General features: G+C 47.1%; 1 protein-coding gene across 1 annotated transcript in view; it reads right to left on the reverse strand.

Moving 5' to 3' along the window:
* Window positions 1-6148: 6148 nt before the first annotated feature.
* The window catches only part of TRIM14 (tripartite motif containing 14), a 34172-nt gene continuing 26837 nt past the window's right edge, over window positions 6149-13483 (reverse strand). The window contains exons 4-6 of the mRNA XM_006886965.1: window positions 10509-10671; window positions 7799-7891; window positions 6149-6684 (exon numbers count right to left, since the gene is read on the reverse strand). Of these exons, the coding sequence (XP_006887027.1) occupies window positions 6149-6684; window positions 7799-7891; window positions 10509-10671 (792 nt within the window). The remainder of the gene's footprint in view (window positions 6685-7798; window positions 7892-10508; window positions 10672-13483) is intronic.

Here is a 13483-nt window from a genome sequence, read left to right on the forward strand (position 1 = left end):
GTAGGCAGGCAAATGCCAGAAACCTCATATATCTGTGAGTAGAGAAGAAGTAGCAATCATGCTTTCAGTAAAAAGCAAGGGCCTACTCTCAACTAGACACTCAGTACCTAAGATAGAGCAGTAGAGCCCCAAGACCCCGCCCAGTGGAGCTTCCACCCCAGCAGGGAGCAGATATCCAATAAGCCCTGTAGGTAGTAGGTGGGGGGGATCATACAGAGTATAAGAAGGTGATATATGTGGTGATAAACGTGTGGGGACCAAACAGAGCAGCAGAAAGGGGACGAAAAGGGTAAGCTCAGGCTTTGCCTATAGAAGAACACTGAAATCTACACAATTGAGCATGTACACAATTTTATGTTACATACCTCTTCAGAGTGCTGAAGAGCAACGATGTCAGTCTAGATACAAAAGTGTGCCTAATCCAGGCCATGGTTTTCTCAGTTACTTGTTATGTTTCAGAAAGATGGATAATGACTAAGGATGACAGAAGAATAGATGCCTTCGAGTTGTGGTGCTGGAGAAGAGTCTTGAACATACCATGGACTGCCAAGAAAACAGATAGGTCTGTCTTGGAAAGGGTGAAATCAGGTCTCCCCTTGGAGGCTAGGATTTTGAGGCTTCGCCTCACTTACTTTGGGCATGTGGCCAGGAGAGATTTGTCCTTGGAGAAGGACATCATGCTTGGAAAGGTGGAGGGACAGCGCAGGAGAGGGAGACCTCAGATGAAATGGATTGATAAAGTGACTGCGGGTGTGTCAGAATTAGACTGGCTTGGGACAGGGAAGGGTTCAGAGCTGCTGTACATAGAGTCACTATACATCGCAGGTGACAGGTTTGGAAGCAGGAGTGGCATCCACTTCCTAAATAACATGCCTTCAGAAACTCTGAACTTTGATAAATGTCAGTAGTTGTAGAGGGGCTTCAGGCCTTTTTTGTTCATAGAGTCGCTATGAGTTGTGCTCGACTCGAAGGCAATCAACATTCTGCAAGATTCGGAGACTCATTGTCATACATTTGTTCTTTTGAGCCCATAACTCTACAGATGTATGCTTGGATTGCTGCTCATATTTATTTGACCTTATTATAATTCATGTTTAAAAGTGTACTTTTGAGATGCCTTTATTTAGAACCACCCCTCTCTAGTGGATTTCAAAACAATTTCTGGAAAGGCATGCATGAGTTGGGGATGGTGGGGAAGGACCCTCTATTGTACTCATAAAAAGACAGCCCATAAAATGGATATGCTAAGCATTGAAGTGTGATAGTACTGATTTCCATCCAGGGTTCAGTCCCCCCTCATTCTTGTAATAGCTGATCTTGGGTAAACAATAAAAATTTCTGATTCTGTAGTCTTTAATGTAGAAGATGATATTTGAGCAAAGATCTTAGATGTCCTGACAAGAAGAGACAGCATAATAATGGAGAGGTACGATCAGGGCAAAACAGGATGTGAAAGGGAGAGAAGGTATGGCCAAGCCTTTAAAGTTAGCAAGTGGTTTCCAACAGGGAACCAGCTGTCTCCAGGCCCGAGTGAAGTGGAAGGGCTGAAGGGCCCATGCTCCTCTAAAGTTGAGCTGGATTTCCTCCGAGGGGGAAGAAACTCAAGAGCTGGGCAAATCCTGAAGTCACAGCCTTAAGTCTGTGTAATGTAAGCATGAGTTCATGTGGACCTCTATCCAGCCAGTACAGCTGGCTCCCTCATTGTCTCCTCAGCTGCTGGTGGGACTCCTGGCATATTTGCCCGTTACGATCAGCAGCTCAGATACAGAACATCCGTGAGCCCTGCTGGGTGGGAGATGCTGTGCCGGGCCTGCACTGAGAAAGCACACAGTTCCTGTGTGGGATCCCTGACCTGCCCCAGTACCTTACAGACTACTATACATGTTACTTGTTGACATGATTACCAGAAGTCATGGGAGCGACGATGGGAAGGTGACTGTGGAGGAGGCCTTGATCAAGGAAGAGGTGGCGTCTTACTTCAGTATTACAGGTTTAGAGGTGACTTAGGGATTGTTCATTTAGGGCACAGTCATTTAGGGACAGGCGCAGAATATCCAAGGATTTGCCAGTAATGATTTGGTGTGGAGTTGCTACAAGAAGTGGTGAAGGAAAGTTTAGGAGGTTGGAGAGTCCATGAAGAATGCCCCAGACCTGCTAAATTGCACTTTGTTATGTAGGCAGTGAGGAGTCAATTCTGAGCAATGCATGGCAAACTCAGCCCCCCACTTTGATGCTTACCAGACCCTCACCGCCCCCACCCCATGCAACCTGGCTCCTTAAACAGCCTGTGCCTTCACTGTAGTATGGATTCTGTGCATCCACTGTCACCTGGACAGTTGCTTCTGTGTGTCCTGCCAGAGGCTAGACTAGCTTGCACTAGGCTGACCTCATTATCTCCTGCCCACTAAGCGTAACTGCAGACATGGAGATGCTACAAATAGGAAAGGTGGTTCTGGGTGTTGTCATGTTGACTATGACAGATCCTAACCCTATGGAGGAAAAAAAATCTGAATTTTGCTTTATGCTCTGCCAAACTAATGGTCTCCGATATAGTCCATTATTACAGTGTCAGCCCATCTTTTTGACAGTCTTCCTCTTTGTGTGACCCTCCACTTCTCCCAGACTGATGTCTTTTTCTAAGGACTGGCCCCTCCTGGCAACATGCTCAAGTATGTGAGTGCAAGTTTTATCATCCTTGCCTCCAAGGAGCACCCAGCTTCACCAGTCTATAGGATATCCAATATTCTCCAACACCACAGTTCAGAGGCGTGGATTCTTCTGTCATCCTTATTCACTGTCCAATTTTCAGATGCATCAGAACACACTGAAATGATCATGGCTTGGATCAGCTGCACCTTAATCTTTAAACTGACATCCTTGTTCTTTAGAACTATAGAAAGGACTCTGATGGCAGATTTTCCCAATCCAAAGATAGAATCCCTGAAATCGCTAAAAACTAGTGCATGGGAAGGAAATGTGAAACACAATGCATATGAACTCTGTATGCAAACCAATATAAAAGAAACATTTTTTAAAAAATAAACTAGTGCATGACCATAGATGGCTTCTATATTGCTAAAGAATGATCACAAGATACTGAAAGTTACAAAGTCTTGGATAGAAACTCAGAGGCAGGCTTTGTTTTCACATAAAAACTTTAGAGGTAATGAGCTCCCCATCACTGTAGATAGATTCAGAGGAATTTAGGGCTATACACTTGAAGCAACGTACATTCCCAATGAAGAACATGACCAAAAAGGACAATATGCATATTTTATTCCAACAAAGCACATATTAGAAAAAATTCATTTAAAGTGTCTGCATATCATTCACCATATCACTAAAATTTCTACAAATTACAAAATCTGAAAGTGATTAAGGGAGGTGGGTCCCTTCTAGGTGTGGATCCCAAGAAAGCTGATCCCGTGGCTCAGGGTATTCAGAGTCTCCTCCTGCAGCCCACGAGCAGCTGGAGACATCCGTGTCTCTGCTGGGGATGCCACTGCTGTTCCTGCTGTGCACCAGCGAGTTGCAACCAACTCAGAGCTGACTGTTCAGCAGTTTTTCAGAGGCAGTAAATCCCACTGGAGGAGCAGCTCCTGCAGAGCAGCTGGTGGTTTCCAACTGTGGGCCTTTGGGTTGGCAGCACAACTCCTTACCACTAAACCACCAGAGCTCCCTTGATAAAGAGATCCAGGCATAAAATAGCACTGGATTGTTTTTAAGGTACACTAATAACATTTGGCTCGTTTAAGCTCACAGCATTGACAGTCAAGTCTTATCACCCTCATTTTATAGATGAAACTCTTGAGTAGTAGTCACCTGAAGTAAGCCAGCTGGGGACTGAATAGTTTTCTGGTTAGTACAGGCCTTGGCACAGAGGAAACATTTGAGCAAAGATTCTTTTTGTCCAGATCTGTTTCTTCTACATGAACTCCAATCTCAACAACTGCACGGAGCAGCCACGGATTAGTCAGACACCGGCTCCAGTCATGTTTCCCAGTGGGGCCTTCTGGGCATGAACACAGATCTGTTCTCATGGCTGGTGTTGGCCCCGGCTCCAAGCTGTGACACCTTGGGCAAGTTACTCAGTCTGTCTGACATGTAGAACTTGGTTAATCAGAGGATCAAAGGGGTTTTTTAAAACATCGAGACAGGGCCTGGCTCTGTAGTCAGCACTGTTCTGTCTTCTGGGAGAGACAGATGGGTTGGGGGCGGGGGGGCAGTCAAGTGCATATGTTTTTCCTACATCTGGAATGTCCTTTGTTGGCCTGTCCGTTCAGCTCTGGGCCATGGCCAGAATAATGAAGAATCCCTTTCCTTGGGATCCCTGCATAATGCTTAGCTGTTGATCCAGCTAGAGATACTTGGGAGGTTCCATCGCACTTGTATTAGACTAGGTTGACCCACATGAAAGTGTCATTTTTAAGTTAAAATGATTGGAAATTAGCCAAGTGTGGTCAGCTTCATTCATGCACTCAATTAAGACTCAGTTTGGCATCATCACCACGCTACCTACTATCACCTGCCCCACGAAGTCCTTAAGATGCTTAATACAATATGGCTTCAAACCATTATCTGCGGCTCTGATAAAATCAAGTGAGATTTCAGACCTGAAGCACAAACCTTGGAGGCCTAACCTTACCTGGCTCTCCCTGTATCAGGGACCTGTTGGTGTGACCGTCTGTATTTCTGCCACTCTTGGGCACTGAGTAGACTTTAGAGGGAAGATTCTTTTTGTCCTTTTAAAGTCCAGATCTGTTTCTTCTACATGACCTCCAATCTCTCACAAGTCCCAGTTCAAGACCAAGAAGAAGCCAATCCCAAGGCAGCATCAGGTCCCATGAATAACTAGAGCATCACAGGCTGGAGGTCCTCAACGACCGCACGGAGCAGCCAAGTACTAGTCAGACAACAGCTCCGGTCACGACAACGGGTGGCACACACCCCATTCTACTTTATTTACTATTTGCTCCAGTACAATTGGGAAAACCAGCTGTCAACTCCCAATTTCTCCCTAAAATTCCTTGAGGAGTTAAGTAGCGAAATCTCTCAGTTTGAAGAAAGTGCCAGGAAGTACTGCAGTTTTCCCCTCCAGGACTCCCAACTAAACAATGAGGTCAGGCTGTGTGATCTCAGAGGCCCTCCCCAGCTCAGCTGTCCTGTGATTCAATGCCTCGAGCCATGCACTCTTCTGAGCTTTTCATGGTGGGAGTGTGTAAGGAAAAGCTGCCCTCAGCAAGCTTCCTGACCAAGCTTGGGCAGGTAGATCCCAGGTTTGTGTCAAGGTACTCTGGTGTGGCATGGTAAACGCAGCAAAGGAAGAAGTGCCAGGGTGAGACTTAGTGACAGTTCTGATCAGGGGGTCATTGACAAGAACAATAGGAACTTGGGCGTGGGACAGTGTTAGACTAGAAAAGCCTTGAATGTTAAGGCAAAGACCTTGGTTTCCCACTCCCACCCCCAGGGCATCTTTAGGGAATTCCTAGTGACATTTTCCAAGTGAAATCTTGGGCTGCTGGCTTAGATTGTAGATGAGGATGGAAAACGACTCAGACCAGCAGGTGTTAGGAGATCCCTAGCTGCTCAGAAGGGAGGTGACATGGATAACCTCAAGGTAGAATGGAGGCAGACCCAAGGGACAGTTAAGGGATAGGAGAGTCAGCCAGTGTCTGAAGCCTCATAGTCTGATCCTTATTCTATCCTTGCATCAGGGACCTGCTGGTTTGACCTTCTGTATTTCTGCCACTCTTGGGCACTGAGTAGACTGTGGAGGGAGATTCTTTTTGTCCTCGAAGTCCAGACCTGTTTCTTCTACATGAACTCCACTCTCTCAAAGCAAGTCCCGGTCCAAGGCCCTCCATGAACTCACACTCTTATACACCTACTATGTGCCAGCCACGGTTCTTGGGGCCTGTGTGGAGGAGATTCTAGGCTAGGATAACGTATTCGGACGAAGTAACAGCTCGCGTGGAGTGGACTGTCACTTTGCTTAGAGTAGTGTCACTGACGTGCGCTCTGGTGGGGTTGATGCAAGGCAAGGCAGAAAGGCCCTGGACGGACGGGACCTCGCGGTGCACGCAGAGCAGCGTGGCCCGGGGTCGGTCGGCGGCAGCAGCGGATGGGTCCAGTGTCGGGGTCTCGGCCCCTAGGGCAGCCGAGAGATGCTGATGGCCCCTTCCCAGAGCCGCAGGGCCGGGTAGAGGGGCTCCTGGAAGGCGCTGCGGAAGGTGTGCAGGTGGCTCATGTTGCCCGTCACATCGTAGAAGGCCAGGACGCCGGCCTCGTAGTCCAGGAAGATGCCCAGCCGGTCGGGATCGTCGCGGGGCCGCAGGCGGCAGCGCTGCCCGTCGTGGAAGGCCCAGTACTCGAGGTCGTAGCGCTTGAGGCACCAGGACTGGCGGTTGCAGCCCAGGCGCGCGGCGGGCGAGGAGCCGCGGCGGCGCAGCGAGGCGTAGGCCGCGCCCACCCACCAGCCGGAGCCCGCCTCCTGCACGTCCACCTCCCAGTAGTGGCGGCCGGCCGCGTAGCCGTCGCGGCCCAGCACCTGCCACAGCGCGTCGAAGCGCAGCGCGGGCGTCGGCCCCAGCCGTCCCAACAGTCCGCAACGGACGGTCAAGAGGTCAGCCGAGAGGCGCAGGCGCGCGTGCATCGTGTCCGCGTCCAGCGTGGGCGAGCGCGCATCTGCGGAGGGGGCGGGGACAGGCGGTTGGTGGGCGGGGACAGAGCAGAGCCCCGCCCCCGGAAACCAGCGGGTGGGCACCTGTCGCCCAGCAGGCGTTCATTGTAGAAAAACGGGGAAACACAGACATCTCCAGTGGAGAAAAGAAAACCCACCATTTAAACCCTGCCTGCCTCTGGGAAAGTGACTAGGGGACAGGGAAAGGAGAGGAAATGCCTGTGTATATCCTTTTAAACTCAAACTCACTGCCATTGAATGGATTCAGACTCATCAAGACCTTTGATCAAGGTTTTGGAGGCTGTAAATTGAAGCTGGGGAGACTGCCCATCTTTCTCCAGAACATTCCAACCAGATGGAAGCTACTTGCTACAGAATACTCCAACAGAGCCCTCCATATCCTTTATGCCCTTTGGATTTGCTAAGTGCCGTTGAGTCGTAGAAGACTCATAGCGACCCTATGAAACCCTTTGGATTTACTGCCAATTTATAAATCTTTAAAAAAAACCCCGAACCCACAAACAAACCAAATCCAAACCCAAACCTATTACTGTTAACGCTTAGATGTGTGTCTGTCTTATCTTTTTATCTTACTTGCCGCTTTATAGTTTAAGAGTGGTATTATACATGCTTTTGGATCATTTGCTTTTTAAGTTTATTGAATTGTAAACATTTTACACCACATCAAATAAGAATATTTTCAATTTAAAGTGGCAATCTTTTAATTTTAGAATATTCACAATCTCCTCTTCTGCTATTTACAGCCTCTGAAAAACTGCTGAAAGTTCAGCTATGGGTTGGCTCAAACTCAACAGCAATCAGTTGTTTTGGAGTTTTATAAGTAAATATATAACTCATATAAGTATATAAAAAAGACTATAAGGACATAGAACACGGTCAGATTTTTCTTGGAGAAAAGGATTATGAGTAATTTTCTCCCCCCCCCATTTTTCTACAATGAACATGTATTATTTGTCCAATAAAAACTAATAAAAAGGTTAAAGAAAACAATTTGGATTTCAACAGGAGATAAAAAAGAGGGGGCTTCCATTTCTGCTCCCTCCCCCTCTCCACCTCTGCCCTCCCTTCTCCCACCTCTGCCCACTGCCAGGGTCTTACATTTTAAGAAGAGTGATCTCTCTGCAGAGGGTCCCGTTTTCAACATAATACCTGACTTGGCGCTGGAGGAGTCCAAGAGCTGGCAGTTTGTGTCTGTAAGAGATTGAGAGGATAGGAGTGCTTGGTGCTGGTGTAAGCAGTACAAAATTATAAAGTATCCAAGAACTGCCAGTTCACAGGAATCTCATGCAGATATAAGTCAGGAGTGTAAATTCACAGGAACATGACACCTGGTGGACAAGGGCCAATAGCTACAAAGTCATGAGCTTTGCAGGACTGGACAGGCCCGTGTGAGGGAGCCCTGAATCCGGGGAGTCCTGGAGGTCAGGATATGGGCAGGCTCTAGGACAATCCCAGGAATCAGAGCCCAGTGCGTATAAAGGTCATTTTCTGGTCTCACTTAGGTGAGGAAGCACTCCAAGGAAACAAGCTATGGTCCTCGTCCTCAACACCTCACAGCCAGGTAAAACCAAACCAACAAACACCAAAATAATCCCATTACCGCTGAGTCAATTCTCGTGCCTGGAGACCTTCCGTTTGTTTCTGAGGTTGTAAATCTGTGGAGTCTGAACAGACTCATAGCTGACCCTCCAGCAGGTTTTCAGAAGCAGTAAATTGCACAGGAGGAGATTGCCCATCTTTCTCCAGCGCATCTCCTAGTGGATTCGAACTGTGTCCTTTGGGTTGGCAATGGAGCTTTTTACCACTAAAGTTACCAAGGTTACCATTTTTAAAAAATTAGAACTTCTTTTTGTTATTATTTTTGTATTTGAATGTTTGCAAGTCATAGTTTTATTTAGTCATTCACAGACATTTTACTTTATAACATTAACTACAACTGATTAATGTAATTAATTACAACATCCCAAAGTAGAATAGGGTCCAATGGCAACCTCCCAAAGTAATATTCAAGACAGGTGGAGTGGTATTTTTTTCTGTACTAACAGGTGTTTAAGCTCACAGACCCTCCCTACATCCTGCCAACTGTCTTATCAGTATCGCACACCAAATAGTTCTATCTTTGAGCCACCCTGTGTGCCCCGAGTAGAGGACATTATGCTGAGTGAAATAAGTCAGGTACAAAAGGACAAATACTGTAGAAGACCATTGTTATAAAAATGAGGGAATGGTTTACATAGAGAGAATCATTCTGGTATCATTCACAGAAAAGGAGAAGTTGAAAATTAACAGACAATAAACATTTATTAAGATGGCTTAAAAAATAGTGAGCCCCCCAAAAAAAAATAAAAAAAAATAGTGAGCCCATAGCAGCTAGTGTCAATCCATACTAGAGCATGCACAGAAGCATCATTTACTCCCAGAGCAGCCTGGGGAAGGATCTGAGCAGAGGACAGACACTGAAATAGCACACACGCTCCAACCCATAATAAGAGATGTGTTTTAAAATGATTATCACAGAATAGGGTTAGTGGTAAGGAGTGACAGACACTGTCAACCCCAAAGTAAGCAATTTGAATCCACCAACAACTCCAAAGATGGGCAATCTCCTTATGTGCGATTTACAGCCTCTGAAAAGCCACTAGAGGGTCAGCTACGAGTGGGTTCTGACTTGACAGTACACAACAACAGCTTAACCCAGAAGGCTCTGGATCAGAGAGGGGTTAGCAGTGCAACTTCCTAAAAATGAGTCTACCAGAGCTCCCCTTGCAAAATGAAGTCAATACCGTGCTCTTCCCCCCCTTTTTTTCTTTAATTTTTAAAAAGTGTGTGTGTGTGTGTGTGTGTGTGTGTGTGTGTGTGTGTCTGTGTGTACCGTTAAATAGGATCTGACTGGTACAGGAGGAGACTGCCCCTCCTTCTCCAGCAGAGCATCTGGTGGATTCAAACCATGTCCTTGGGGATGGCAGTGCAGCTTCTTGCCACTAGGCCACCAGAGCTCCATGTACTTAAACTTTTAAGTTCTATGCCAGCCAGGGCCTATACCACCTCTGCACCAGCCCCAGTCCCCCAGGCCTACTCCCCTCACCCTGCTTTATATTTCTTTCTTTTTCTCACCAGTTAAAAAAAAACAACTGTTAAGTGCCACAAAGACAGGAAGTTTGCTTTGTTCCTTGGGCCCTGCTCATCCTAGCTTCAGGCCTGAGCTTAAAACAGAGGGGCTCAGCCAAAGTCCAGAATGAATCATTGTAGCTGAGAAGGAATGGATGGATGGATGGATGGATGGATGGATGGATGGATGGATAGATGGATGGATGGATGGATATAGCACTGCATAGCAACCTTTTGCCAGGCTCAATGGGAACTCTGAGCTGGACCCAAAAGAAGTACTTCCCAGCACACACTTGGGGCCGACCCTGCGGGAAGAAACATGCGACTGAGTGCAGTGAGAGGTGAGTGAAATGGCAGAGACCGTTTCTTTCCCAGAATGCATACTGTTGCCACTAATAGGAGGAAGAGACCTGTAGACCCTGCAGAAGAAGAGGAAGGGTGGCTGGCAGCAAGCATAGCCATGATCTGAGGGATGAAGGGAGGTCTGAGGGGCAGAAGCAGAGCAGTGAAGCTGGAGAGAGGCAGGACACGATCTCTGGAGTGGAGGAGGTGAAGCTGAAAGGTGCGCTTGCCTTAATGGCCCAGCCTAAAGCCGGGTATGGGAGAGGTGTGGTTGAGTGTACTGAACTCTGCAGTGGTCTCCAACGGATGGGGTTACAGGGAAGAGTCAAGAACACAAGTTGGCCACACAGCAACTTACCTTCCTTAAGACGCACCTCCAACGGCATCTGAAATAAATTCTGCACAGCTTCCACAAAACTCTTAAAGAGGCTCTTGAGGGGCTCGAAGGAGAGGGGCACAGGGTGGCACAGATCCCCAAGGCTCAGCTGCTGCTGCAACTCTTGCTTGACGGCCGAGTACTCCTGTGTGGAGCATGTGGGTCAGGGCAGCTCCGTGGCTGAGTCCAGCGACAGATCCAAGCTGGAGAACGCCAGCCCCATCGTGTTCAGCCACCTGCCTCAGCCCAGGCCGCCTGGATCCCAGGCCTGGACTGGCCCAGTGGCAGTCTCCCTGATGCTCGTCCTGCAATGCCTGCTCACTCGTCCCTTTCATGTCCACTAGACCCTATTCTGTGCCAAGTGTGTTAGGGGGCAAAGGACTAACTATCCCTGCTCACCATCTTACAGGTGTAGATGACATGAAGCCTTACAGACATTGAACAGGGGGTCTACCTGAGGAACAGGGGTGTGGTGCAGTTAATAATTACCCAGAGGGCGTCTCAATATTGTGTCTCTGTCTCAAGCGGTAAGGAGCTGCACTGCTTACCCAAAGGCAGGTGGTTCGGTTCCACCAGCTGCTCTCTGAGCTAAAGATGGGCAGTCTCCTCCCGTGTTATTGACTGTCTTTGAAAACCCAGCGGAGGGTCAGCTATGAGTTGGTTCCAACTTGACAGCACACAAGACCAACAGCAGCAGAAACACCTCCCCTGCCTTGTCTGGCTGCCTCTGTCAAACTTCTTTAATTTTTGCGGTGCTTAGAATCTCACTCAGGGCCTTCTATAGGGCTCCCTTTGGTTAATACCTGGGGGAAACTATCCCCATCTCTCTTGATGAAGGACCAGAAACAACACTGCCAGCTTCACTGTCACACCCTCCAAGAAGTCTTCCCTGGCCCATCCAGCTTTAGGCACGCCTTGGATCGTTTAGTTGGGCTATACATTGTAAACAGGGTTTCTGAGCACATCTCCCCACCCAGTTGCAAGGTCCCTATGTCCAGCAGAAGGCCTGGCCCAGAGTCTACTGCTCAGTACGGACATACCCTGATTTACTGGCCTCCCCTCGACTGCATCTCAAACATCCTGCACTTTGACAAACTGAATGTGTGTGGCACCCCAGAGTCAAGTAAGTGTGTTGTGCACCACAGAGTCGGAAATGACCCATAGCTGACCGTCCAGTGGGTTTTCAGAGGCAGTAAGTCGCACAGGAGATGGTCCATCCTTCTCGTGCAGGGCAGCTGGTGGAGTGGAACTAACCAAAGCACATGCTCACTTTGGTTCTCTGAGCCACATTTTGGGACTCTCTTATGTCAAACTTTTTCCAATGTTATTGCACATTTAACAGACTGTAATACGACTCAAAATGCAATATAAACATGGTCTAGAACTGATGCTGTATCTCTGAGGTAGGCTGGTATATATTTGATGAATAAACAACAACAATATATTATATTGGTTGTTTTTTTATTTAAGCCTCTTGTTTAGAGTCAACAAGATCTTATGGAGGGCCTTTGTATTTAAAAGTCGGTTGTTATATTCTGGAGAAACTTTCTTCTAAGTGGTACAGCACTCTTCTCTCAGTTTGCTGTCCTGAGGTAACCTGGGGTTGCTATGATGCTGAACCTTGTGCCACTGGGGTGTCAAATGCCCTAATAGTTACCCATGGTGGGCAGTGTTTGGTGGCACTCCCAGTCTAAGACAGGTTTGGAAGCAGTAGTGGCATCCACTCCCTAAACAACATGCCTCTGGAAACACTATGAACTTGGAGAAACGGCTTTTTGTTCATAGGGTCACTGTGAGTTGTGCTCAACTCAACAGCAATCATCAACAACAACAAAGAGGCAAACTGAAGGAATAATGATGAAAAATCAACAACTCTATTGCCACAGAAGAAAAAATTATGGAGAGAGATGAGAAAACTATGAATCTGAATCTGTAGTGTAAGAAAACGATTCTTCTCCACGGAAGAAATCCTTTGAACTCTCAAGCTTAAGCTCATTTCCATAGAGTTGGAACGAACTCATAGTGCACTCTCTTAGTGGGATTTTGGAGGCTATAAATCTCATGGGAAGAGATTGCCTATCTTTGTACTGTGGAGCCGCAGGAGGATTTGAACCACCACTTTTGAGTTAGCAGCACAACTCCCTTCCTAGTTGTGGTTAGTAGGTGTCATCTAGTCGAGTGCGATTCATAGCGACTTTACGAACAGCTGACCTGAGCCTAGCCTGTGCCATCCTCATCATCTCTGACACACCAGAGCCCTCTGCTGAAGTCACCACATCAATCCATCTCACTGAGGGTCTTCCTCACTTTTGATGACCCTCCGTCTTTCCAAGTGCGAAGCCCCTTTCCAAGGAAAAGCCTCATCTAGCGACATGTTGGAAGGATAAAAGATGAAGCATCACTGGTGAGCTCTGGTGGCCTAGTGGCAGAAAGCTGCACTACAAACCCAGAGGGCACGGTTCAAATCCACCAGATGCTCTGCTGAAGAAGGAGGAACAATCGCCTCCTGTACCAGTCAGATCCAATTTGATGGTACACACATAAAATATAATAATAAAAAAAATTTTTTAAAAGATGAAGCATCATCATCTTTGCCTCCAAGGAGCACCCTGGATATACTTTTCCCAAGACATATCTGATTGGCCTTTTAGAAGTCCATGGGCTATTTAGTATTCTTCTCCAGCACCACAACTCAGGCATCCCTAAAAATTATCTCTATTTAATTGGAGGACATTATGCTGAGTGAAATATCTCAGTCACAAAAACACAAATACTGCATAGTGTCACTGTTGTAGAATGGGACTAACATCAGGGTTGGAGTTAGACAGAGAAAAACTGGATAAATTATGTATACTGCATTGGAACAGATGAGGGAGAAAACAGTTTAAAAGCGATATATGATAGGGTATTATGATTATCACAGGAATCCAGAATTAAGGTTGCATAGTGGAGTGCAT

This window comes from Elephantulus edwardii, unplaced genomic scaffold (assembly GCF_000299155.1).
Source record: "Elephantulus edwardii isolate Elephantulus edwardi_28Jun2011 unplaced genomic scaffold, EleEdw1.0 scaffold00052, whole genome shotgun sequence".
NCBI classification, from domain to species: Eukaryota; Metazoa; Chordata; class Mammalia; order Macroscelidea; family Macroscelididae; genus Elephantulus; species Elephantulus edwardii.